Genomic DNA, 24,732 nt, shown 5'->3' on the forward strand with positions numbered 1-24,732 from the left:
ACGGGAGCTCCCAACCTGAGGAAGGCCTCTTGGGATGGGAAGCTTTTGGAGGGACGGAGGATTGGGTAACAGGCTCCAGGAAAGATGGTTCTATTCTGAGGGTCACTGGCATCCTGAGGGTGGGCCCAGAGGGGTGACTTGGAGCCCTAACTGCATAAGCCATGTGTTATGGGTTCAATTGTGTCCCCGCAAAAGCTCAGAAGTTGTCACTGCTCAGTGCCTCAGAATGTGACCTGGTTTAGAGACAGAGTCTTTACAGAGGTAATCCAGCTAAAATGAGGTCACAACAGTGGGCCCTACTCCAGGATAACCCATGTCCGTATAAAAACAGGACATGCGGCCAGTGAGGCAGACACACACAGAAGGAGGGAGATGTGAAGACGCAGGAGGCACACGGCCACCGGCAGCGGAGGAGCGGCCGAGGCTACCAGAAGCCAGGAGAGAGGCTGCAACCAGATCCTCTCGGAAGGAACCAACTCTGCCCGTGCCTTGACTTTGGACTCTCAGCCTCCAGAACCAGGACAGAATGAACTTGTGTTGTGGCAGCCACGCAGTCTGCGGCCCTTTGATATGACAGCCCCAGGAAACAAATACTCTGCGACACCTGGAAGGAGCCACAGGCTGAGGGCGTCTGCAGGCGAGGGCCATTGCTGGGGGCCTGAGCAAGGGCCCGTTCTGGGAGGTGAGGAGGAGACCCCAGGGGAGGCCAGAGCAGCCTGAAGCACCTCAGCAGGTGCTCCAGGGGCCAGCAGGCAACGCCGCTCTCTCTAGGAATGCTTTCTCCAGAGGCCACGTGTGCGGTGGTACAGGCAGAGGGGGTTTTGCTCAAGCTCCCACTGCTGGCGGGGGCTTCGAGCCTCCTTTCTCGAGGATGAGAGGCAGGAAGAGCAAAGAGCGACACGAACTCCGATGTTCCGAGGACCCAGGCAGGCACCTGCGTGAGCCCCAAGTGACCGCAGAAACCCTCTTCTTAATCAATAGTGTTTTATTGTCAGTTATAAATATTCTCCATCTGTCCCCTATTTACAGTTGCAAAATAGTTTATGACACTATACCATCACCCACCATTCGGCACCTTCCTAGAAACTCCATGAAAATCGCATAGGAAATAAAAAGCTCTTCTGGCGGGGTGGGGTGTGGGGAATCCCACGAACCTGGCTCCCCCCACCCACCAACTCCAAACCACCCGACACAGACAGCAGGCAGCAGGTGCTACACGGTAGCAAAGGGATGGGCGCAGGTGGCTCCTGGCGGGGTCAGGACGCCAGGCTCCTCAGGACGTTGGTGATGCTCCAGTGCTGGCCGGAGCACCTCTGCAGCACCAGCTGGAAGCCGAACTCCGAGTCGCTGTTCTCCTGCAGCTCCAGGCAGCGCTTGGACTTGCGGTTCTGGATGGGGCCTCCCTAGGGGCCAGGGTAGAGAGGGTCATCAGAGAGGGGTAACATGGGGAGATCTGGGGCACCTCGAGCCCAGAGGCGAGCCAGGGGAAGCCTAGAATTATCAGTGCACCCTGAGGCCCGGAAGCAGAGACGCTCCGAAGGCTAGGGGGGCCAGCATCCCCATGCAGACTCAGGCTCCCTCCTCTGATATGTCGGTCTCCTCCCTCAGCTCCCACAGCTTTCAGGCGGCCACACCAACCTCCTTGCTTTACATCGGGGTTCCTGATATTGAGCAAGCAAGCTGTGTCCTATGTTGGGGGGTCCTTCTGCATGCTTCTGCGGCAGGCCAAGCCCCAGGTATGTTTCAAGGCTCAGCTCCGGCTCCTTCTCCTCCAGAAGCCGTCTTATTTCCCACCTCGCCCCCACCCACGCCTCCCCTCCTCCAGTCCACCCAGCCGGCTGAGTGCTCTTCACCCTGTGCTTTCTCCGGCTCGGCGCTACTGACTGGTGGTAGAATTACTTGTTTCCTTGGCTCTCCCCCATCTACACTGAGAGTTCTAGGTCTTATCAGTTTCTGTGCCCTCAACATCCAGTGAAAAGCCTGGTACCTAATAGATGATCGGTAAATGTTGGTTGTCACGATCCGCAGCGGGGAGAGGGAATGGGTCACAGGACAGGAGAGCGGTGTCAGTTGTTTCAGTCTGGAGGGGCCCTCAGCAGGCCTGGCAGTGGGGAGAGGGAGGCCCCTGCGCCTATGACCACAGCCCACCCCAGCGACATCCCACACCTGCCCCAGTGAACAGCATGTTCCGAGAGGGAGACAGCAAACTTCTACTGTAAGGGCGCATGTCCCCAGTCTCCCACTATCCCTGTGGTGCCAAATGACATGTGCCAAGAGAAGAGTAAGACTCAGTTCTCACAGTGACCTAAGAAGCTGGCAGTATGTACCGCGGCTGGGCACACACAGCCCCGAGACCCCACACTGCCATGCTTGGGCGTGTATCTAGCAGAAATCCGGGCACCAAAGACAAGCACCTGAGTGCTTCTGAAACCTGATAGGAAAAAGCTCCCACTTGGAAGCAAACCCAGGCATCCATCAGCAGTATAATGGATCAATGGCCTGTGGTATTCATGCACTGGAATGCTGTACAGCATCAGAAATATACAGACCAGACCTCCAGTCAAGGTGACTAAGCCTAACAGATGCACCAGCACTGGAGGCCAGGCAGAGAATACACAGAGAATTCCCCATATATGCACCTGCCAGGCAGACAACGCAGGACCAGTGTTAGAGCCAGGATGGGGGTGATCTCTGCGGAGGAGGGACTGGGAAAATGATCGACAGTAGCCAAAGAAGGGGTTCTGGGGTGCTGGTGGTACGCTCCTTCCTGACCTGGAACACAGCTGTTTGCTTTGCTTTAAATCATTGAGTTGAACATTTACATTTGTACATGTTTTTGTATGTATGTGTGTTATTTTCCAATTAAAAAATTTTGAAAAAACATAGCTCCCTCAGAAGGAACTCTGAACAGTGGGTGAGGGAGTCAGGTAGTGAGAAGCTGGGCGGCAAAGGTGAGCAGAAGAGTGTCTGTGTGTATTCAAGGGAAGAAAGCAGCTCTCTCCTTACTATGCCCCAAGGCCTGCCGTGACTCACTGCACCCAAGAGCAGATAGAAAACAGCAAAGGGGAAACCCAAAGAGCAAGCCCATCTGGGGACCCTGGGCTCAGCCTGAGAGACAGCGACAGGTGAAGGCGCTGCAGGGGCGGAGGAACGAGTGGCCCTTCGACCAGGGCTCGGAAAGGATCCTGGAGTCCCCAGATGGAAGACACTCCGAAGGCAGCGACCCCTGCTCTCATGGGCTCCCTGAAGGACCTCTACTTCGGCCCGGGGCCTCCCAGTATGACGCATGCATACATGCAGCCCTCCTGAACTAGTGTTTTCTTTCCTGAGCTGCTCTGCCCCGGAGCGTTCTCCTCCCACTGAACTTAAATCCTTGTCTTGGGGGCATCCAGTAAGGTACCCCAGATTGTCCCCTGGGGTTCCTGACTTGGGTCTGCTCCTACTTCTCTACCTTTCCCTCTCAATAGGGGAGGTGAGGCCCATGTCCCTTGAGGTCTGCATTTTTCTAGGTTAACCGGACCCAGTTCCGTGTGGAACAATTTTGTATGATTTTCCATCCCGGCTGCCTCCTTTGGACCAACTCCAGTTATTCTGTGTCACTCAGAACTAACTGCCAAGTGGAAGCCACCACCTCGTTTCCACTGGACAAAAGGCTCCTTCAACACAGCCAACTAATTGGCACTTTTGGTGGCCACACCATGCTCCTGGGATGATGATGGCATGACAGTGCCAAGCTGTCCCCTTGGAAGCTGTGGGTCCCCATCCCATTCCACAAAAGGTGGATCTCTGGACCTAGAGGCATCCCTTGCAACATTGCTTGAAGCGAGTCTAGCCCCTCGCGCTGCTGGGCCCAGGTTTCTATGGTTTCCATTTCCGTGGCCTGAGCACGTTTGCTGCCCACACCTGGGTTGGGCCACATCACTGCTGCTTCCTTGGCACATGTGTGGCTGCCCCCCCCCCCGCCCCACTGACGTCCCTGCCCACTGGTGGTGCGCCCCAGCCCATGCTGCTAGGAGTGGGGCGGAGGCAGGCCGTGGGTGAGACCAGCCTGGCTCTCTGATTCACAAGGCCTGCCGGCTCTCCTGGCGCTGGCGGGGAGATGGGAAGGGCAGGTCAGCAGATGGCCATGGGCCATGGGGGAGCTGCTCCACTGGTTCCACCGTGTCGAGGACCAGACGATCATTTATGTCCTGATTACCAAGGACAAGCAGGAGGAGTCATGGGAAACTGTTTCTTCAGCTCTAAAACAACAAATGGATGTGAGGCTGCTCAAGGTTCAGATGGGGGTGGGGTCTGGAAAAAGTGCATGACAGGCAGGACGGGGGCCAGACCAAGAGCTCACGCTCACTCACTCTGCTCAGGCCCGACTTCTCAGTGTTTCCTCAGGGGCCAGGCTGGGCTTTGCTTGTCAGGGGCTGGGATGCTTCGGCCACCCCCAGATCACTGAACTCGGAAAAACCTGTCCAAAACAGAGAAGGCCGTGGCCTCTCTTCTCCTGTCACCACTCATGCACATTCTATGCCTTCCACAGTGCACCTTGCCAAGCCTGAGAGGGAGGGAGGTCTCTGAGAAGGAAAGTGTTCCTTCCAAGACCCAACTATGACATTTCCCAGGCCCCATCCTGACCCTCAGGGCCCTGGAGACAGGAAGTGCAGTGACTCTGGGGCAGAAACAGCTTGTGTGGCCTCTAGGCAGGATGTGGAAGAAACAGAGTGAGGCCAAGAGCTGTGAAGGAGATGGGGCCTCAGTGAGACTGTCTGGGCCTGTCAGGGAGGGTGAGGTATGGGGTCAAGGCCAGCTCCCTCCCTAGAGGCTCCAAGAGGAGAATCTTCTAGAGCAGAAGAGGAAGGCCTGCTTGGAGGCCTCCTTGTGGTACCCTGGAATGTGTCTTGGGAACATGTCTGGGCTATGGGAAGGGGAGGCAGGCGACTCTGGGTGCTGGAGTGAGCCTGGCCACTCCCAGCCTCCCTCCCTTCCTTCTTGGACCTCAGCTTGTCTCACTCAATCAGCTCTGGCTCTCACCCACTCTCAGGGCACATGCTCTTCACCACAATGGCAAAGGAAAGTTGCTTTCCTCCATTGGATCTCTTCCTGGTGAGCTCAGCACCCTCGAGAGAGGCCTGCTGCTGTTACTCTCCGCAGCTCTGCCCGCAGGCTCTGTGTGGAGATGAAGCTAATAAGGGTTAGTGCCTATTTCCCAGGTACCTCGCGCCGGGTCAGATGCCCTCCAAGCCCAATATCACGTGGTCCTCATGGGAACTCGGATGGGTGCAGATGGCAATCATCCCCACTTCACAGAATTGGAGACGGTGGCTCCGAAAGGTTGGGACACAGGCCTAGGGTCATGTGGTCTGGAAGTGGTAGAGCCAGGCTGGGAGCCCCATTCACTGTTCCTGCGTGCTGGGCGCGCCACACCATTCCTCCCACCCCAGGCCTGTCTCAAAGCAGCGGTCTCCACTGAGAGCTGTAAGAGCCTCAGTGCCTGGGGCAGAGGAAGGTCATCTTGCCTGGCTTCAGCCTTTGGGGAGCCAGTTTGGGCTAGCTCCTTCGAGGGCTCTTTGCAGACACACGAGCCATCCATCCATCCGAAATTTAATGAGAGCCTACTGTGTGCCCGGAACAGTTCCAGGTCATGGAGATACATGAGTGACTAAGCAGGAAAAGATCTTTGTCTTCACGGAGATGATACTCCAGGAAGGGAAGCAAAGAGCCAATTCTCTGGCATATTAGAAAGCAATGACTCCATACACAAAAATGTAGGGCAGTGCTCTGGGCTGAATGTGAGTCCTTGAAATTCCTGTGTTGAAGCTCTTATCCCCCATGTGATGATATTTGGAGGTGGGGCCTTTGGGATATCTTTTGGCCATGTGGGTGGAGTCCTCGTGAACTAGATTAGCACCCTTATAAGAAGAGACGCAAGAGAGATGATGTCTCCCTCTGCTGTGTGAGGATGGGTGAAAAGGTGCACACACCTGCAGACCAGGAAGAGGGGTCTCAGTAGACACTGCCCGCTGCCACCTTGATCTTGGACCCCCCAGGCTTCAGAGCTGTGAGGAATAAATGTTGGTTGTTTAAGCCTCTCGGTCTATGGTCTTCACGTTCTAGTAGCCTGAATGGCCTCAGACAACCTGGGAAGGGAGCTGGGGAGCGGTGGTGAACAGGTAGCCGCCGAGACAGCCGTCAGAGTGATCCTCGCTGGGAAGGCTCGAAGGAGAGTACAGTCCCTGTGCCCCAGAGCAAGACTCCCACAGTGCAGAGGCCTGATGAATTCAGCAAATGGCACAGAGGCTGGGGAGCAGCTCAGATGTGGAGAGGGAGCAAGAGATGAGGCCCGAGAGGTCCTTGAGGGAGGGGCAGGTTGTGTGGGGACTCACAGCCACTGAATGGACTTTGACTCTGAATATGGTGACAAGGGCCAGCCACTGCCGGTCAGACTGACGTGTTCAGTGGTCCACTCTGGCCGCTGTGTGGAGCGGGGAGCGTTGAGCATTGGAGGGAGGAAGGAAGCAGGGAGGCTGTGTGCGGGCTCTGGTCCTCATAGCTGGGGCCCTGCCCGCAGTCCCTGGGCCAGTCCCGGGCTCTGAGGGGCTGGCCCTGCCCTCCAAGGATGGCACTGTCCCTCGGTTTACCAGTCCAGTCAACTAAATTATTTGTGTAATACATACAACTACAGGATGTGGAAACACACAATACTTTTAATTAAAGAATTTAAATAAGGGCAATTAAACCTGGCAGGAGAGATGCTCCAGCACACAGAGAGCTTAATTGGAATGGAAACTGAATTAAATATGGAAACAGCATTAAAAAAATCAAAAGCTGAATGTATAGAATTAAGGAGACTAATAATAATTCCTAGAGGTGGGTTCCCAGCCCCCAGCCTAGTTCCTTCTCCTTCTGGGCCTCTGTGGAGTAGTCCTTAGGAAGGGCTTGAGAAGCGCGTGGGTAGAAGCAAAAACACAAGACTCTGCTCCTGGTCTTGGCTCTGGATTTGTGTTTTGCCGTGAAGCCCTGACGATGTGCACAGCAGGGCTGGGGAGCTGCAGTTCAGAACCCCTTCGGTGGAGGCACCTGGGAGCTGACCCCAGATCCCGCAGACATGCATCTCTTCTCTTAGTTTCCCCAACTATGTGCCTGTGCCAGCTAGAGGTTTCTTAACTAGACCCGTTCCTCCTGGGGTATAGGCTGGGTACAGATTAGATAGAGTCCCTGGAGGGCTTATTTACTGTGGATCACTTCTGGGTCTGCCATGGGGCCCGGAAATGGGCCTTTTTAAGTTCCCAGGTGCTGCTGCTGCTGGCGATGCTGGTTGGGGGACCCCAAACCAGCTGTCACCTTCTCTCCGGGAAGGATGAGGCCTGGCTTGTCACTTGCACTCGGGACCTGAGGAGGAGCAGCTGGAGCACTGGCGCTGAGCACTCAGGCTGCTCTCCTGTTTCCCTCCAAGGTGTTCAGAGGAGGTTGTGTGGACGGACGCCTGTATTCCACAGTCTTCCCTGCTTATTTCAGAGCTCCCGTGCCACTAGCCTCCCTAATGAATTTTCCACAAGTAAGTGGCCCGTGGGTCTTTGGCTTTAAGCATGGTGGGCCTGGGATTTTCCAGGTTAAGTAGTTAATGATTAGTAATCGGACTTCAAAGCATGGGTGGGACGTAGGCCCTAGCTTAAGAAACTCTGAGATTAAGTCTTTTTGAAGAGGAAAGTGGTCTTTCTGTATTATGAATATTCAACACTATATTTATTCAATAAGTGCTTTTTTATTTTCCTTAAAGGAGACTCACCAGTGCCTGAGTGAGAGTCTGCCTGTGATTTGCCGGGAAGGTCCATTGGACCGAAGACAGGGTAATGGCAATGCCAAGTGCCAAAAAAAAAAAAAAAAAGGTGAAGGGGGTTACGGAGATAGCAATGTGGCTGAAGAGAGCTTGCCGAGGAGGCAGGAATCTAATCAGTTCACACACACCAGTGACCAGCTTGGCAGGGAGACTCCAGCACCACGTGCCTACTGCAGCTATCCATTGGTTTCTAGATTCTAGAGGCAAGACAAAGGCACCATGGGATGGTGGTTTTGAGCACGGATCCAAGAGGCAGAATTCCTAGATTTGGCCTTGGACAAATGACTTAATCTCTCTGTGCCTCAGTTTCCTCATCCGTAAAATGAGGATAATCAAAGTCCCCACTAGCATTGTCGTGGGGAGTTATGTCCTATTTATAAAGCAGTTACAATACTATGTGGCACCTAGCAAGCATCATATAAATGTTGGATAATAAATTTAAAAATCTTACTCAGGTCTGAATAGGGGGACCTAAGCCATCATACCTGCTCCTGGCTACTGATCTCTGTGGCATGAGCAGGAGGAAGGGGGGGTGTGCTGACTGCCATAAACTGAAAATCACAAACTTCTAGGGCCCACGCAAGGCTCTGACAGTCCTTCAAAACCGGACAGTTCCACATTTGCCCCTCCATATGACATGGAAATGAAAAGGTGTTTTATTCCAGAGCCATGATGAAATATCCGATTATAGTCTTTTCTTTTCAGTACAAAAGGTTCTCGAAGTCGGACTTCTTGACAGCGACTGGGAATCAGAGCAGGAGAAAAGTCAAGGACTCCTCCTCCTTGCGTGTTGGGAAATTCTTTGGCAGCATTAGCCATGCTCCTTGGGAAATGTGTTCTGCAACTAGGTTCTTTTTTTTGAGTGGGTTACTCGTCTTGCATCAAATTATCAAATTAGACCCCACAAATCAGAGCCAATCATCATGGACATGGAGGGTTGGCTCTGCACTCAGCTGTCTTCCAGGCAGTGTCCTCAAACTCTTGATAATTTCTTCTCTCTTGGCATTACCAGACAACTCTGTTGTTATCCTTGATGTTCCCCATTTGGAAAATGCATAAATACTTCACAGAGAATGAGGCGAGCGCAGGGGCTCAGGTGTGGGGACAGCTAACCATGGGAACACTGATCTATGTGCACTTGGACTCCCAGAGGGGCCCTCCTGCCATTGCCACCAAAGAACCCAAAAGCCAGGAGGTGTGATGGTGCACTCCCCAGTTTGGAAGCAGCACGAAATACAGTCTGAGGTTAGAGAAAGAAGTACATTTTCACCCTACAATTTTGAGCGCCCCACTTAACACATGTCCATTTTGCAGTTGGGATGTACCACCCTCTAAAAGTGTTCTTTGCCGGAACAAGGGATTTCTCCAACTAAACAGGGGCCTCTATTAGGTTGAAATGTCCTTTTTCAGTGTGCACACATGTGTGCAAGGAGAGAAATCACTGGTAAAATTTTGCCCATCTTGAGTTTCTCACAGACCTGCCTTGAGACCTGGTATGCAGGAAGCCACTGGTTAATATTTGTGGATTTTTTGAAAAAAGAAAGAAATCCTTTATTCGTTAATAGCACGTTGCAGGGCTCCTCTGTCTCAGCTCTCCATCAGGTGCTGGAGACCCTGGACACGTAAGACAGCCTGACCCTCTGGTGTCATGGTTGATGGAAGAAAAGGACGTGGAAATAATGGAAAAACAATTGCAGAAAGTAAGGTGAAGGTGGCCCTCATACAAGGAGTTCGGATCATTCTCGAACTTGTCCAGTATTTGCAAGTCCCCACTCAGAGCCAACAGGGCTAGACTGCTTTCCAGTGCATATGGCAGCCCTTCAGCTGTTAGAAGGCAGAGCTGAGATGTTTCTGGTCTTCTGGGTCCAACAGTCTGCATTGCTTCAACCATGCATTTAGGTAGGTAGGTAGAATTTAAGGAGGTTGGACCTTAGAAGACTCACATCGTAACCCCCCTCCTATGGCAAGAGTCCCGTTACAAGCATCTTGAGGAGAAGGCTCCAGCATTTGCTTCACCATTCAAAGGAATGGTAATCGGGGCAGGGCGCATCTCATTACCATGGAGAGGCAGTCTGTTCTGTTGCTTGGCAGGTGTCCTGCCACAAAGTTCTCTGCTTACTCCCTCTCCTTCCATGGGTGCCGGGCTCACTGACTAAAGGCCTCTTTCACTAACTCTTCATGACCAAATCTCAGAATCCCCCAAATCTCAGTATGTGGGATACTCTCAGAAGATTGAAAGCCTCCATAATTTATAGGTATCAGTTTAGGACATTCTTTATACCAGGAGGAATCACAAGCTAGAGGAATTGCAGAGGCAATAACGACGACGTCTGGTGGTCTTGAAATTCTATCATGTGTTGATGTGGGAAATGTTAGCCCTCTAGGCACAGGATGATGCTAGCTGCCCACCGACTGTTCTGCAAACCCAAAGCCTAAGGTGGTCCTGGATGCATAATCTCCCCCCACCCCACAACTCCCTTCATTTCATCCATCACTACTTCCAACAGACCACAGCAATGTCTCAAAGTCCCCTCAACAGCTATCTGGCTCCATGACCCCATGACAACCGAGTCTGCTCCATCTCTCACGGGAATAATGGGTCAGCCCCCTAACTCATTTCCCTGTCTCTTTTATCTCGGTCCATCCTACACTCTGGTATCAGAGGGATTCAGACCCCCTCGTGGCAAGCCATGGCTTAAGATATCCCCTGGAGCCTCCCTTTGCTTTTAAGGTGAAGTTGAATTTGTTGGCATGGGTTTCAACAATTACCATTCTCTGCACCCAGACTGACTCTTATGTCTGATCTCTCTCATGTTCCTTTGGAAATTCCAAGTTCCGCCCGCACCAACGTTGGATTTCTGTTCCTCAAACATGCACTGTTTTTTCTTGCCTTTGCCCAGGCTGAGCCTCGACATGGGATGTTCTCCCTTTTTACACCTGGGAACTGTCCTACCAATTTCAAGAACCGAATCAAAGAAGCCTTGAATGTGAAACCATCCTGGAGCCCATCAAGCCGGGGTCCTGGCACACCACACCTCCCTCATTTCTGGTCTCATTGTCTATTCGGTTGCATGTTTATCGGCTCAGGAGCTCCTCTAGGGCAGAGGCCGTGTCTGCCTCCTCTCTGCATCCCTCCTGCGCAACCCCCGTGCTCAATGAATGTTTGATGAATGACTGAAGGAAAGAATGTTCATCATCAGAAAATGGCTCATCAAAGCCCCGTGCATCAGCATTGCCAAGAGATGTTTTCATCAAGTGTGGTTGCTCAGTGTCAGTATCTCACGCTGTCCTGATTCATCCTGAGCATCGGAAATTCAGAAGAGCTTGCAGGGGATAGAAGAAAGGCATTTTATTTGTTAAACAGAAAATCAGGGTATGAGATGGAACGCTAAGATATGCAAATGCCTGTCTTCTTTGTGGGAGAACCTGGGAGAAATGCACTAGATTATTTTGAAATTAATTCAGCCTGAATGTCTGCGGAGTTTAAATGCAGCCCTCAGGAGAGTAAATAATGCAGAATGTGAAACCAGAAAAGAGATTTGAGATGCACCAGCAAAAGCTTCTTTCAGCCCAACTTCTGCACCTGATCATTCTACTTGGTAGGGTCTCTATGTAATTTGCAAAGATTAAAACCTGTTGCAAGAGAATTAGCCCAAGCACATGATTTAATCACGCAAGAGGCTTCCAGCCTCCGCTGGCCTTGTCAACAGTAGTTCCTAACCTGTGAGGGCTTGTGGACAGATTCCAGGTTGCTTGACAAATATCAGTTATTTTGCCTTAAACAAAAATTTCACGTACATTAATCTTTAAAATATCAAGCGAGAGTGGCTGCTCTGGGTTTGCAAATTAGGGATTTAAAAATGTGATTTCCAAAGAGTTCTTCTTGGGAGGAGGATCAAAGGTGGGGCTGCCAAAGCACCCTGAGAGTTTAATTGGATATATGTGTAAGTGGCTGAAAACTGCCCAGGCTCCAGGATTCCACGTCCAAAACACTGCCTGCTTTGCTGGTCACCGTGTCCTTTCAAGTAGGAGTCACGTGAGGCTGCCTGTTCCAGGCCACGCACTGAGATGAGGAAAGGAAAGAGCTGGATTTGGGGGTGTCTTTGCCTTGAGGATGCCTCTTTTAGGGATATGTTCCTTTGTTTGCCCCAGTCAGTGATGGAGGAGGAGCTGACGGCCAGCCAGAACCACCGAGGCCTCTGGAAAGGGAGAGGAGTCACCTCAGCCTGAGCCTTGGGGCATGTCTGTCTGGGAGGGTTGGAAAAAAGGTCTATGTGCCCGTGCGTGGGGCTGGGCTGTGAAGCAGCCTGGATTCCGGCGCAGCCAGCCTATTTGAACTCGAGCTCCATCTCTCGGGCTGCATGACCTTGGACAGGCGAACTTTATCCTGTTTCACTGTTTTGGTTATGGAACTGCTTGGCTTACTAACACCGCACTTCCCAAGGCTGAGGCTCTACCGAGCTCTGTTTCCCGGGTGATTCTGGAGTTCCTCTAAGGAATGAGGCTTTGCAAAGGGGTCAGGAGCTCACTCCAGTTCAAGAGCACTTACCCAAGTGACACAGGATCCCCAGAGCATCAGGTGCCTGGCTGGCCCCTGGCCTCCTGGGGCTATTCCAGAAGCCCTGAGCTCCTCCTCCTTCTCCCTGCCAGTTGAAGCGGCATTTACTTGTCCATTAGAGGCCTCCCAGCCACACCTGTCAAGCTGCCCAGCCCATACCACCAGAAGCTGGGCTCCCTGGGGCAGCCTCAGACCTTGCCCCAAGAGGAGATCTTGGTGGCCAGGCAGGGCCCTAAGGACCCCGGGGTCACTCACGGAGAAGAGGGGAGGAGGGAATGGCTACATGTTCAAACTGCATTTTAGCCTCCTGCTAGCTTTTCTGTCTGCCTCTCCCTCAACCCCCTTCTACAATTTCCCCCTTCCCATTCGACTCCACAGTCTCTAACACAGGGGCATTCCAAAGCCCGAACCTAAATAGGCCAGTCCCCTGCTCTCCATTTTCACTCCCATAAACTCCAGGCCCATGGTGTCCATGACCTGGCCCAGCTGCCCTTCCAGGCTCCTCTGCTGCTACCCTGCCCCCACCCCCAGGCCCTGCAGGTCCCGGCCACACCTGGCTCTCCTCAGCTCTCTGAATACAGCTGGGGTTTGAGGTTCCACAGCTTTTGTGCATGCTGTTCCCTCTCCCTGGAACACCCTTCTCTACTTACATATGGCGCAAGCTCCTACGCACTCTTCAAGGTGAAATACCGTCTCTTCTGGAAGGCCCTCAGCCCTGCTCCAGCTCCCCACCCACCACCTTCCTGTGCCATTTCCTTTCTAGTTCCCAGGGGCCCAGCAGGCTTGGCTGAAGGCAGCAGAGAGTGGCCTGATGTAAGCCCCAGCACGGAGCCTCCGGACGGGACGATCTCCCTCTCACCTTGGCAAAGTCAGTCCCACTCACCTTCCCGGGGACACACAGGTCCCTTTTTCTCTATTGCCTCCAGGCTGCAGGCATGTGGCCTCTTTCATATGTGGCCTCTAGCCTGAGCTGGGAAAGGACAGCCACTTCCCCACAGAGCACGCACCCAGCCTGCGTCCCTGACCCTATGCTGCTGGCCCTCTCTCGGCCTCTCCGTGTAAAGGAGGGCCGCAAGGGAAATGTAGCCGCGGCCCATGTCACTCAGGGCTTCACAGCCTGTGAGGACAGGTGACAAAGGCAGACCATGGAGGTGAGACAGCTGTTTCAGCCAGATAGAGGGAGCCACGAGGAAGCTGTGCCCCATGTTCTCCAACCTCAGCCCCGACCCTGACCTTCTCCCAGGTGCCGCTACAAACATGCCCCGACTGGAAGTAGAGGAGAATGTAGAATAATATGTGGACAGGCACCCCCAGGCCCATGCTGGCCTGCTATTTACCATCTTTGCATCTGTGTTTTCTCCCGTGGAATGCGGGGGGATGGTCCCTGCATGCGCAGCTGTGGTGAGGCTTAACTGAGCGGCGAGGTGTCCCCCGCTTACAGAGTCGGGCACTTAGGGAGCATTCCGTGAAGGCTGGCTGTTGCTCTTACAGGGACGGATATTTACAGTTTACAGTGCTCGGCGAAGGTCACGTGAACAGGAAGGAGTACCGCTGCAGACCCAGCCGAGACTCCGAGTGGCCGCACGCATCTCCTACCTGCCCCCAGAAGCCCATTTGGCTCCCTGTTCTGCTCCCTAGCAGCTGCTGTCCCAGGGTCACAAAACCCTCAGCGGGGGCTCTTGCTCTCCAACTAGCTCCTAAATTTATGACCTTGTTTTGAACTCAGTATTGATGTTCCCACTCATCATCTAGGACCCGACTCAGTCCTCTGGTTGTACATACCCAGGTCACAGGCCCAAGGCTGCCCATACCCGTAGAATATGGCGTGGCTGGGGCCCCCACTTCTCTGCCCCTCCCACCAGGGGAGAGTGACTACACAGCCTCTTCCAGCCCCCAAGAGCCTCCTCCCCAGGAGGAGCAACTTGCTGGGAAGCTTGGGTCGGGGTCCTGCCACTCAGTCCCACAAATACAGACATTCCCTTTCTGACTTCCCTGGAGGCATCCCCCACATACAGTCCCCGATGCCTGAGAGCGAGGCGGTTTCCTCACTTCCTGTTCTGAACACTTCCTCTGCATCCCCTGGGTGGTGGGTGTCCCTGCCTATTGAGGGAGACCAGCCCTAACTTAGCAGATGCCCTGGGGGCTGGGATGCCTCTGGGCTGAGGCAAAGGTTCTCTTCAAAGTGGGGTCACTGTGGGCTGTCTCCAGTTGGGCCTCTTGATCTTTGGGCTACATTTTATAATTGGGTCAACAGAGAGCAAGGAGTCAAATATGGGCCTTAGAACTGATGGAGACTTAACACGGGAATGCTGTGTCCACATGCCCTGAGGAAGCCTTCTCTCCTAGAGCAAGACCATCACAGCAGAGTGGGGTATGGGTCAGGGATGCCTCAGCACTGCCTACACCTGGGACCCTGGGCTTCATCTAGGGAGAGAGAATGTGTGGAGGAGAAAGGTGAGGGTTTAAAGTCAGAGTGGCCAGAGTCTAAGTCCCAGCCCTGCTCCTTACTGGGTGACTTTGGGCAGATGACTCCCTCCCTCTGAGCCTGTTTCCTTATGTCTACGAATTAAATAAAATGATAGTAAAAACAACAACCACAATTTCCCCTTTAGAGCCAATATTAGGAGATAGTGAGCTAACCATGGATGCGAAATCCCTGGCCCAGAGTAGGTCCCCAGACAATCCCGGGAGCTGGCCCTGAGTCACAGGCTCCCCGCACCATGTCCCCTTCAGCCCCACCCCCACCCCCCCCCCGCAGGCTCTGGGGCCCCTGTGGACTTCCTGCCTGCTCTACACTCTGGCTACTCTCGCCAGCGGCTCGGGGGCTCTTACCTGAGAGAACTGCCAGTGGAGCTTCATCCTCTTGGCTTTGGCGTAACTGCACTCGATGAGCCGAGGCCGACTGTTGACGTCCACCAGGCACCGGTTGTCGTCGTCGTCGACCGTGGGGCTCAGGATGCCCACGTGGATCTGCTGACTGCTGGTGTAGTACACGTTCTGTGGGGCGGGGCAAGAACTCCGGTAAGCGTAATGACGTAATGACTAATGACGGAGAGATGGGAGGGTCCAGGAGAGGACCCTGGACTGCTCCCTGGGCTGCCGGCAAAGGTAACACAAGCCTGTGGGCTTCACACGATTTTCTGTTGCAGTGGACAGGAAAGCTTTTTACATCCTGATCCAGGATAGTCTCTGGTCCGCGTGTAGAACTGAGACAAAATTTTCGAGACCCGAAACTTAGTCTTACCATAGGCAGTGCAATCTGGTATTTTCCATTCTATTCTTTCCCTGAAAAGCATTGGTCATAAACTTTTAAATTGATTTCACCACCCACAGTTTAAAAAACATGGCTTGGATCCATGATTGCAGGCTTGCTGATTTCCTCCCTCCATAAATGTTTTGTACAAGATTTGTGCTTGGCCTGTAGATCCGAAGCAAGAGACCCGTGCCAGGCCTTAGGCAGTTCAGAGTCTTGTGTGATCTGAGACATGGAACATAAAATTTCCATCCAGATTACAACTGTGTAGAGCAAGGGTTGGCAAACTTTTTCTTAAAGGGCCGGGTGGAAAATATTTTTGGCTCTGCAGTGTGTTGGGTGGTCCCTAAGGCTGCTGCCAGATTTGGTGATTCAGTAGGACTCCCTAGACTGCCCATATTTGTACTCACAATCTTGATTTCTTATAGGAAAAGGATATAAGTTTTATCAGCAAAGGGAAAAGGCACATAGGGCAAAGTCAGGGGAAAACCAGGTGCCAGCTCCCCAGGGTCCTCTCCTAGAGGTCATACAGGTGGTGCTTAATTCCCCCAGCAAGGAGCTGAGACAACACGGGTGAGATGTTTTCTACTGGGAAAGCTCTATAAACTGAGCTGGATTTTGTTTGTGTGTTTGTTTTGTTTTGTTTTTTGTTTTTAATCAGGGCTGGCCACATAGGCAGCCTCTGCCTGGTATATACCCATATTCCAGACTCCCAGGAGCAAAGCAGGTGTTTAGCATAAACCTTATTATTTGTATAGTCTGGTTGGGCATAGCAAGCTACTCTTACACACCTGGGAATGGTGGGAACCCTTTTGAAATACAGGTTCTCAGATGCCTGTCAAGGGCCACCATGGTAAGCAGATCTTTCAAAGGACACAGTCAGGCCTGATGTGTTAACTCTTTTCTGCCCAGAGGGCCATACTGTCTGAAAACTCAACTCTGCCATCGTAGCCTGAACACAGCCACAGACAATATGTAAATGATGGCTGTGCTCGGAGGATGCTTCATTTACAATAACAAGGGCTGTGCACAGGCTGTAGATTACTAGCCGTGGTCTAGAGGAAAGCCACATGATCTCTGACCTTCAAAGTTTTCAGTCACTTCTGTGAAGTGGTTCCCCAAAAGGGCTCTGAGTGGACAAGTCATAGGGTTCTGTGAGCTTTTCTCTTCATGTTACTAAAGAAATTAACATCCCCTCCCCTTAGGATTAGGCCCCATGGGCAAACTGAGATAGTATATTTCTTTGCTTGAGGTTAGAGTTAGGGTGGGCCCTCTTATTATCTTCGTATATTAAACAATTCACACTGGTAAATATTTTTGATTCATTCCAAATGATAAAATAAGTCATTTCTTGTTTTAATAGAAGAGGGTGGTTGACAAGGGCTTTTAAACATGAGTACATGACAAAAAAGGGACTGTGGGGTGAGAAGGGCAGTGCAGGGAAGGAAGTAAGGGGTGGTTCTTGGGGGGCATGTTCTTCTTGACCCTTGGAAGTCCAGGGAGGGCATGGAGAGGCAGGCGGGGTTACCCTTCAGACCTAAGAAGAGCCTCAGGCCAGTGTATGACTCAAGGCCCCAACAGGAAACAGATGACACACTCAGGGTCGTAGAATCCAAGGAGGGTATAATAAAGGCATAATACTCCATGGTGTGGGTAGGATGTAAGGGAACCACAGAGATTGTAGAGTTCCCTGAGGATAACAACATGGAGCTGTTACCACTCCCAGACCCAAAGGGATGAGAGAAGAGAGCTGTTACAAGACTCTGTAATAGGAAAGTTCTAGAGAGAGGATTGACTTGCAAGAAGGCTTCAGGGTGGGAGGGGCTTGGGGATAACGGCGAGTGGTGGTGAATAAACACTTCAACTTTACTCTCCCCTCCCCACTCTGTTCTTTTTCTGGGTCAGCCCATTGGTAGAACCCAGCTGGAAGCCAAAGAACATGAGAGCCCATTGAAACATTCCATAAATTCAGCCTCCTAGGGTAGAAGGGGAAAGATGGAGAGTAGATCTGGAGAGACGAATAGGAGACGCTCAGATAATCTTATAAGTTATCAGGTTTGGTGAATCCATGGAAATTGGCATTAAATTACTGAGATGATTGATTTTTCCCATAATAGAGGTGAAGAATCATAGTGATCAAAGTTCTGAGCCCAGGCCAAATGTGGAATGCCTAGATTCAGTGTGGAAATATGATCGGAACAGAGGCAAGAGGAGCCTATTCAACACCTATATTGGGTAAGGGACTCTCCATTGTGTGGCCTGGGTTTCCGGTTCACCACCAAGGAAAGCCGATGACCTGCTGTGGCTTCCGGTTTATTGGAGGTGATGGAAAATACGATGTCAGGATTTAGGAAGTTAAACAGATGCTGTTAGGCATCTAATCCATCCATCCATCCACCATCCACCCACCCTCCATCCACCCACCAATCTCTAAGTTGAGATCTGAAGATAACAGAGATGAGAGAGCCATGCTCCCTCCCCTGGAGGATCCAACAGCCACGATGGGGACACTAACATATCAGGAAATAATGGCTCTAATCACACTAATATGAGCATTGTTTCTGTTTCCTCCACTGGCCTCTCCCGACTCTTGGTACTTTGAAAAGAGAAATAACAACTCACCACCTCCAGAAAGGCTTCTGTGAATGTGCCAAAGCCTAGAGCCCCCACCTGCCACCCGGGCCTCTTTCCAAGAGTACAGAGCGGTTTATGCCCTTGCGTGGAATGCAACCACGTTCTGTCCTCAGGACACGGGGCAGCTCTTTGTCACCCTGCACACCAGGACCCAGATTTCCTGAGGCTCAGGAGTGTGGGCTGCCCGACCAGGACTGCCAGGAAGCAGTTACTGATACACCCCTCCCCTCCCTTCATCCCTGTCACCAGGGCTTGATGGCGGTCTCCAGGCCAGTTTCTGTAGACACAAGCAGCTACCCAGGTAAGGCAGAAATCAGTTTTGTTCACTCAGCTTCCAGAAGTGCCTGGGGGAGACGCTCTGAGAGCCTGGCGTGCACTTACTAGCTGGTTTGGCTGTCACTGGACCTGCTTCTTGCTCCAGAGGCTGGGCAAATCCTAATAGGGACAGATGGTTGTTTGTTACTGAAAAGCAAACACAAAAGTGCCTCTTGGGGGCGGAGCCACCAAGCTGGCGGATCAGAGAGAGCGATTTGGCAGAGGCAGAGGCTCTGTGATTCAGCAGAGGCTCTGTCTTCCTCCCTCCAATCCCTCAGAAGTCCAGACGGCAGTGGACTGAACCGGTAAATGGCCTGAACACAAAAGAGGGGAAACCGTTTCCTACAAGATGCCCCACTTTGAGTACCAGCGGGGCTGGGCTTTCTGAGTCATGGGCAACCTGGAAGATTTCAGCAAGAAATGACTCAGAGCTGTGGCTCCCAGAGAGGGACAGTCTGGCTAACCAGGGGGGGATCTGCAATGTCTGGAGACATCTGAGGTTGTTGCAATGGAGGGGAGGGACGCTGCTACCAGGGGGTAGAGGCGTCCAGGGGGTAGAGGTCAGGGACCTCTGAGTTCGCTGTTCAGCCTCCTATGATATACAGGACAGCCCCTGCCCTGCAGCAGAGACTTTTCCGACTCTGGACACTGAAGGCGGTGGTTGTGGAGAACCCCCGCCTTAGGTGGCTGGTAACAAAACTTGTAATGTGTTCAGCTCCTACTCTGGTCCAGACACAAAGCGACAAGCATGCCTTATCCCACAGACTCCTAAAACAACTCTAGGAGGTAGGAGCTACAATGATCCCGGTCTTGGAGATGGGGAAACTGAGGCATGCGACATTGGGTAAAAGTCTCACAGGTGGAATAGCTGAGATTTACATGGAGGCAGTGTGAGTCCAGAGCCACACCGGTGACCACTCACCTTGCTCCCCTGCCTCCCCTGGGTCCCTGCAGCACCAGCAGCCAGGCCGAGGGGGCGGGGGTGAGGCCAGGAGGCTAGCTTAGGAAGCTTCCCATGGTGAGCCACTTGAGCTCTGAGAGAGGACTAAGGAAGCAGCAGAGGGCTGGAGGGCCTTGTACCAAAACACCTGTGATACAAGAGTGTAAGAAGTGACATTTTCCCGGTAACTCCCATCAGTGGCGGAGTGTGAGCCAGAGCCTGCCCGGGGATGTTTCACAGCCCTCCCCCCTACCCAGGTGGGGTGGGGGACATATAGAAAAGACATCCCTACTACTCCGTTCTTTCTCTGCTGCAAATGACAGACCTACTCATTTCCCACGCACTCCCATTCACCTGGACAGGGCTTCAAACCTGATCTGGGCATTTCATTCTGATGCTTGCAGGGAAAAGAGAAAAAGCCCTGGCAGGGGACTGAACAAAAACATCCGTGTCTTGGGGCTCACACCAGTGGAATTCTCCCCTTCCTCAGGCTGGGAGCAGGAGTCACAATGAGTGGCTGAGCGGGATAGCCAACTGGGGAGAACACGGCGCCCCTGGGTGCACACTTCTGCCCTGGGGGGCCATGGAGCCAAGGTCACACAAAGACCCCCAGGGCAGAGGTGCCCCTTGTTCTATCACTTCATCTCCTGGATAAGCAAAGGCCCCCAACCCGCCGGATGCAGGTGGGCCCCTGGACAGAACCTTGCCGGCTGTCCTCCACATGCCTTTCTCTACCTGGCAGGTGTGGAGCGGGGACTGGCCTCCACCAGAGACAGGTATGGCCTCCCATGAGATCTGCCCCAAACCCACATCCGACAGCACCACACGGACAGACACGTCCACTGGCCCCTGGAGCTGCCCAGGAAGGGAAGAGGGAGAAGAGAAGAAACAGAGTTTAGTACACCTGTCTGCCAGCTACTGTCCATATCTGTGGTCACCTCCCATTTGTAAGGATAGGGAAACTGAGGCTAAGAGGGTACACAGACCTTCCCGGGGTACAGAGGCAGGAGGTTGCTGTCTCCCCTCCTGCCTGGGGGAGCTTCCAGGGAAGGCTGAGACCTTGCTGACTCAGGGCCTTGCTCCCAGTCCTGGGTTGAGCATCCCAGATGGTCTTGTCTCCCCCAGCCCTTAGCAGGGTCTCCACCAGAGCAGAGGCCGAGACAGGTAGGGGGAGAGGGTGGAGGGCTCCCTAGGCAAATCAGGAGCACAATGGGGTTGGTTAAATGACATAATAACAGGGTTCCAAGGTGCAACAGAAATGCCCCTTCTTCCAAACAAGGGGCATGTGGATTTGGGGCAGCTTTAATCTCCTTCATTAAGTGATATTTCCTGGGTAACACTGATGGCCTATGGAGTGGGTGCCCTTGAAAAATAAGGTAGAGACATTCAGAGACACTCTCTCATTGGGAGAAGGGGCAGCAAACCCTCTTGAGCCCGGGGAGTGCAGAGGTGGTGGAAGGAGGGAAGTCATGGCGGGGCACTTTTAACAAGAGGCTCTAGAACCTACTACAGGGAAGAAACAACTCTATTTGCAGTGCGCTTTTGTGGGACAGTGACCCAGGGGGAAGCAGGGTCCTCAAGGTCATTTCTTTGGAAACTTGCAGGAGATCTGTACCCTTGTTGCAGCCCAAAAGGTTTCAGAGCCCAGTCCTCTGTGGGGTAGGTACAGTGGGGATACACCAGGGGAGTGATAGCCTAGGGGTTGAAAATCACAAACAATGGCTAGATTACAAAGTATCAGAATGTGGGATTGGTGGCAAAGATCCCTGGATCTGTGGGCTAGACCACTGCATAGCCAGGCTTCTGGGAGGAGGAAACATTGGGACAGCACCTAGAACCTTCTGGATTCCAAGCCTCCCTCTCATCTTGGGGCCAAGGGGGAACCCCACTGGCAGGGGTATGGTTTGCAAGACTCTGATGAGGGCAGCCAAGGGGTTAGGAAGCACCACTGTTTAGGAGAACAGTTCTCAAAGTGCAGTCCCAGCATCATCTAGGAACTTGATAGAAGTATGCATTTTAAGTCCAACCCCAGACCTGCTGAATCAGAAACTGAGCAGAGCCCAGGAGTTTGTGTTTTAACAAGCCCTCTAGGTAAGTCGGATGCATGAGAACGTTTGAGGACCACTGGTCTGGTGGGATAGAGTCAGGTGGACCTGGGTTTCCACTTGGCACCCCTGCCCTCACTTTGTAGGTGGAAGCCACTCTGAGCCTCAGTTTCCTGACCTGTAAAGTGCAATTGTGAGGATTATAACATTGCTGGCCCCTGGTCTGGCCGCAGGAGATATAGGGCAAGGACAAGGCAGGCAGGGACTCAGTAGAGAAGGATCTCCTGGTCCAGCTGCCCGGTCTCAGCCCCCTGGCCTCTGAGTCAGCCCAGCCAGTGGGCCTGTGGGTAAGGATTCACAGAAATGGCTGGCAGGGCCCAGACCTGCACGGTGTGTGTGTTGGGGTGAGGGGGTGCGGAGAAAGAGCCGAGGCTGGCCTTATTCAATCTCAATTTAGAGTAGTGACTGTGGACATCTGTAATATGTGCTAGAAATGGGCTCTTTGTCCTCCTTACCAAGAATGAGCTGCTGGCCCCTCTGCAGAAAGGGCAGGCTGATTTAAGGGTTTGGTTACTGGTCATTAACCCCTCGACACAGAGGTTAGTTATAGCACGGAGCACCGCAGGGCACGGATGCTAAATCAGGAGTGAAGGGGAGTCATTTCCAAAATGATCTTCTGTTCACTAAGCACAGAACCAGGTACATTCAGGGAAGGAAAACTTTTATAAACCTTTCTGTTTGCTAGAGTTGTGAAGGAGAGCAAGGTCCCCAGCTTAGAGCTCCCCGTTGTGAGCCCATTTCCTGGGTGGAAGGGAACAGGAGAAGCTAAGGACCCGAGCCCACCGTGTGTGTGTGTGTGTGTGTGTGTGTGTGTGTGTGTGTGTGTGTAAGTAAAAGGACCCCCCGCGCATAGCCAATAGATGATCTGGTTTAATTCAGCAAACACTCCTTCGTGCTCACTGGGGTGTGGCCAGAGGCGGCACTGGGGAGCAGAGAGGAGCAAGACAGGGGTGCCCTGGGGAGCCGGGTGGGGAGACAGACATACAAAAAGGGAAGAGAAGAGCCTCACAGCCAGGCTTAGAGCAGAGTCAGAGCAGGTCAGAGCACTGGAGGGGCGGGTGCTGGGGTGATGTGCTCTCCCTGGGGCTGGGCTGTGAGTGGTGAGTTTGGAGAACAGCCTAAGAGGAGAGTAGTATGGCCCAGATGACGGAGTAGGATGAGGGACTGCTGTCCGAAGGGAAGGACAAACAAAGGCAGGAGGCTTGGCACTACCTTGCCATTTTGGAGAGAAAGAGTCCCCCCGGGGGTGGGGAGATGAGACTGGAAACACAGCTCAGGGTTGAAGAGTTGATGGCACCCTGGGACTTAGATCGACTGACCCTCCACCTGCCAGCTCATCGAGGAATTCTCAGGCTCTTTGAGTCACAGCCATCCAGAGGGCCTGGAAAGGGAGCTGGGGCTAGAGGTGATACAGCCCCTTCTGTGGGTCTGTCTAGGGGACAGGGGAGAAAAGTGAGCTTTGGGCCAGGGTGCTGTCTTTGGGCATAAGACTGAGCAGAAAAGACGAAGCGAGGCCTGATTTCCGCCTCTCACTATGCACCTGAGCCAGGATGGCCAGGCCCGCAGCTGCTTGGCACCATTGCTGGGATTGGAAATTCTGACTTAGGATTTATAGCTCGTGTGCTTCATTCTGGGCCTTGTACCCACACAATGGGTGTTGGCCCTCTCTCCACCACCGTCTCTGGGGCTGTTTGCCACCCAGCCAACCCAGGCAGCAACCTGCATCTCCCACCTTGCTCTGTCTTCTCTTCCTGTGTCATTCTGAGCTCTTGGCATGCCCTGGGCTGTGTGTTTCCCTTGTCAGGCCCTCTGCCCCAGGAGAGAGCCAGGTGGCAGCAGCCATCAGCTTCCTGAATGGAAAGTGAGGGCTTAGTGGGAGTGAATTACCAGCCAGACACCAGAGACGAACTAGAGAAGGCAGCTGCAGGGTTCTTGATGCTGATGGCTTTATTTGCTTTCTTGTACCAGTGTCTTGCTTCACTCTGGCCATCACAGTAGGCATGTTTCACAGCCAATCAGGGTGCCCCATTGCCTTGGCCCAGTGATTGGTTCCAGGTTGGACATGGTGATCCCGTCTGGACCAATAAAAGTCCTCCCTCAGATTTTCTATTTGTGTGAGTATGCTAGCAGGTGCTAGGCCCCCCAGAGCTACTTGCTGCCTTCTTCCTCAGGTAAATCAGAGAAGCCTTTTCTGCTTGAAGATGAGAGGGACTAAAGTTACATATGAAGGGAACCATAGCCAAATGGGAGGGAGGGCAGGTGAAAGGGAGAGAGAAAAAAAGAGGAGGAGGCGGAGGAAGAGGAATAAGGAGAGGGGTGAGGACACGAAGAAAAGAGAAGATAGGAGTGCAGCAAGCTTCATTCCTGCCCCTGGATCCAGCCCTGCCTGAAGCTGGAGCCAGGCATGGGCTTGTCAGTTACATGAGAGGAAAACTATTTTGCATTTAAGTTGGTTTGAGTTGGGTCTCTGTCACTTGCAACTAAGAGTCTTAACAAATATAGAACACCCAGGAGACATCTCAAGAACACTAAAGTGAAGGAAGTAAAAGGAGCAAGTCCCAGCGGTCTTCAGCTACGGGGTGAATATAGGTGGCATGCATGCATATGTTTCATTCAGTTATTATATAAAGCAAGTCACTTTTCTAAATAATAAACTACTGGTTTGTGAATGTCCTTTTTTTTTTTTTTTTTTTTTAAACAAGATAAAGAAGTATCTCACTCATCGGCAGGCTAGTATGCTTCCTTTAGCAGGTGAAATGCCAGTGAACTTGGAGGGTCACACAGCATTGGGAATCCCCTGGGAGTGGACTGAGTATCTGAATATCCTCCATCAGGTAGGTATAAGAGGAGAAGAAGCTGAGAACCGCAGGGGAAAGAAAACTGGGTTCCAGGAACGCAAGGCTGGCGGGGCTCAGGATGAGACAAGGAGCAGGAGCCCCGGACTGGGATCGCTGTCTGAACCATCTCCCTGCAGCCTCCTGTGCCTGTCTCTAGGCAGCAGCGCCTGCCCACTGTCCTTGGCGTGGACCCTAGCGCTCATCCTCCCTCTGATGCTGCCCTTCCCTCATTCCTCCTGCTCTCTGCAGAGCCAGGGACGGG

General features: G+C 52.7%; 1 protein-coding gene across 2 annotated transcripts in view; it reads right to left on the reverse strand.

Annotated features, from left to right (window-relative positions):
* Positions 1-967: 967 nt before the first annotated feature.
* GALNT18 (polypeptide N-acetylgalactosaminyltransferase 18) overlaps positions 968-24,732 on the reverse strand; it is a 340,317-nt gene continuing 316,552 nt past the window's right edge. For both annotated transcript variants that reach the window (XM_082683098.1, XM_082683099.1), the window contains exons 10-11: positions 15,219-15,383; positions 968-1,403 (exon numbers count right to left, since the gene is read on the reverse strand). In XM_082683098.1, the coding sequence (XP_082539224.1) occupies positions 1,257-1,403; positions 15,219-15,383 (312 nt within the window). In that variant the 3' untranslated portion in view covers positions 968-1,256. The remainder of the gene's footprint in view (positions 1,404-15,218; positions 15,384-24,732) is intronic.

This window comes from Mustela nivalis (assembly GCF_964662115.1).
Source record: "Mustela nivalis genome assembly, chromosome: 9".
NCBI classification, from domain to species: domain Eukaryota; kingdom Metazoa; phylum Chordata; class Mammalia; order Carnivora; family Mustelidae; genus Mustela; species Mustela nivalis.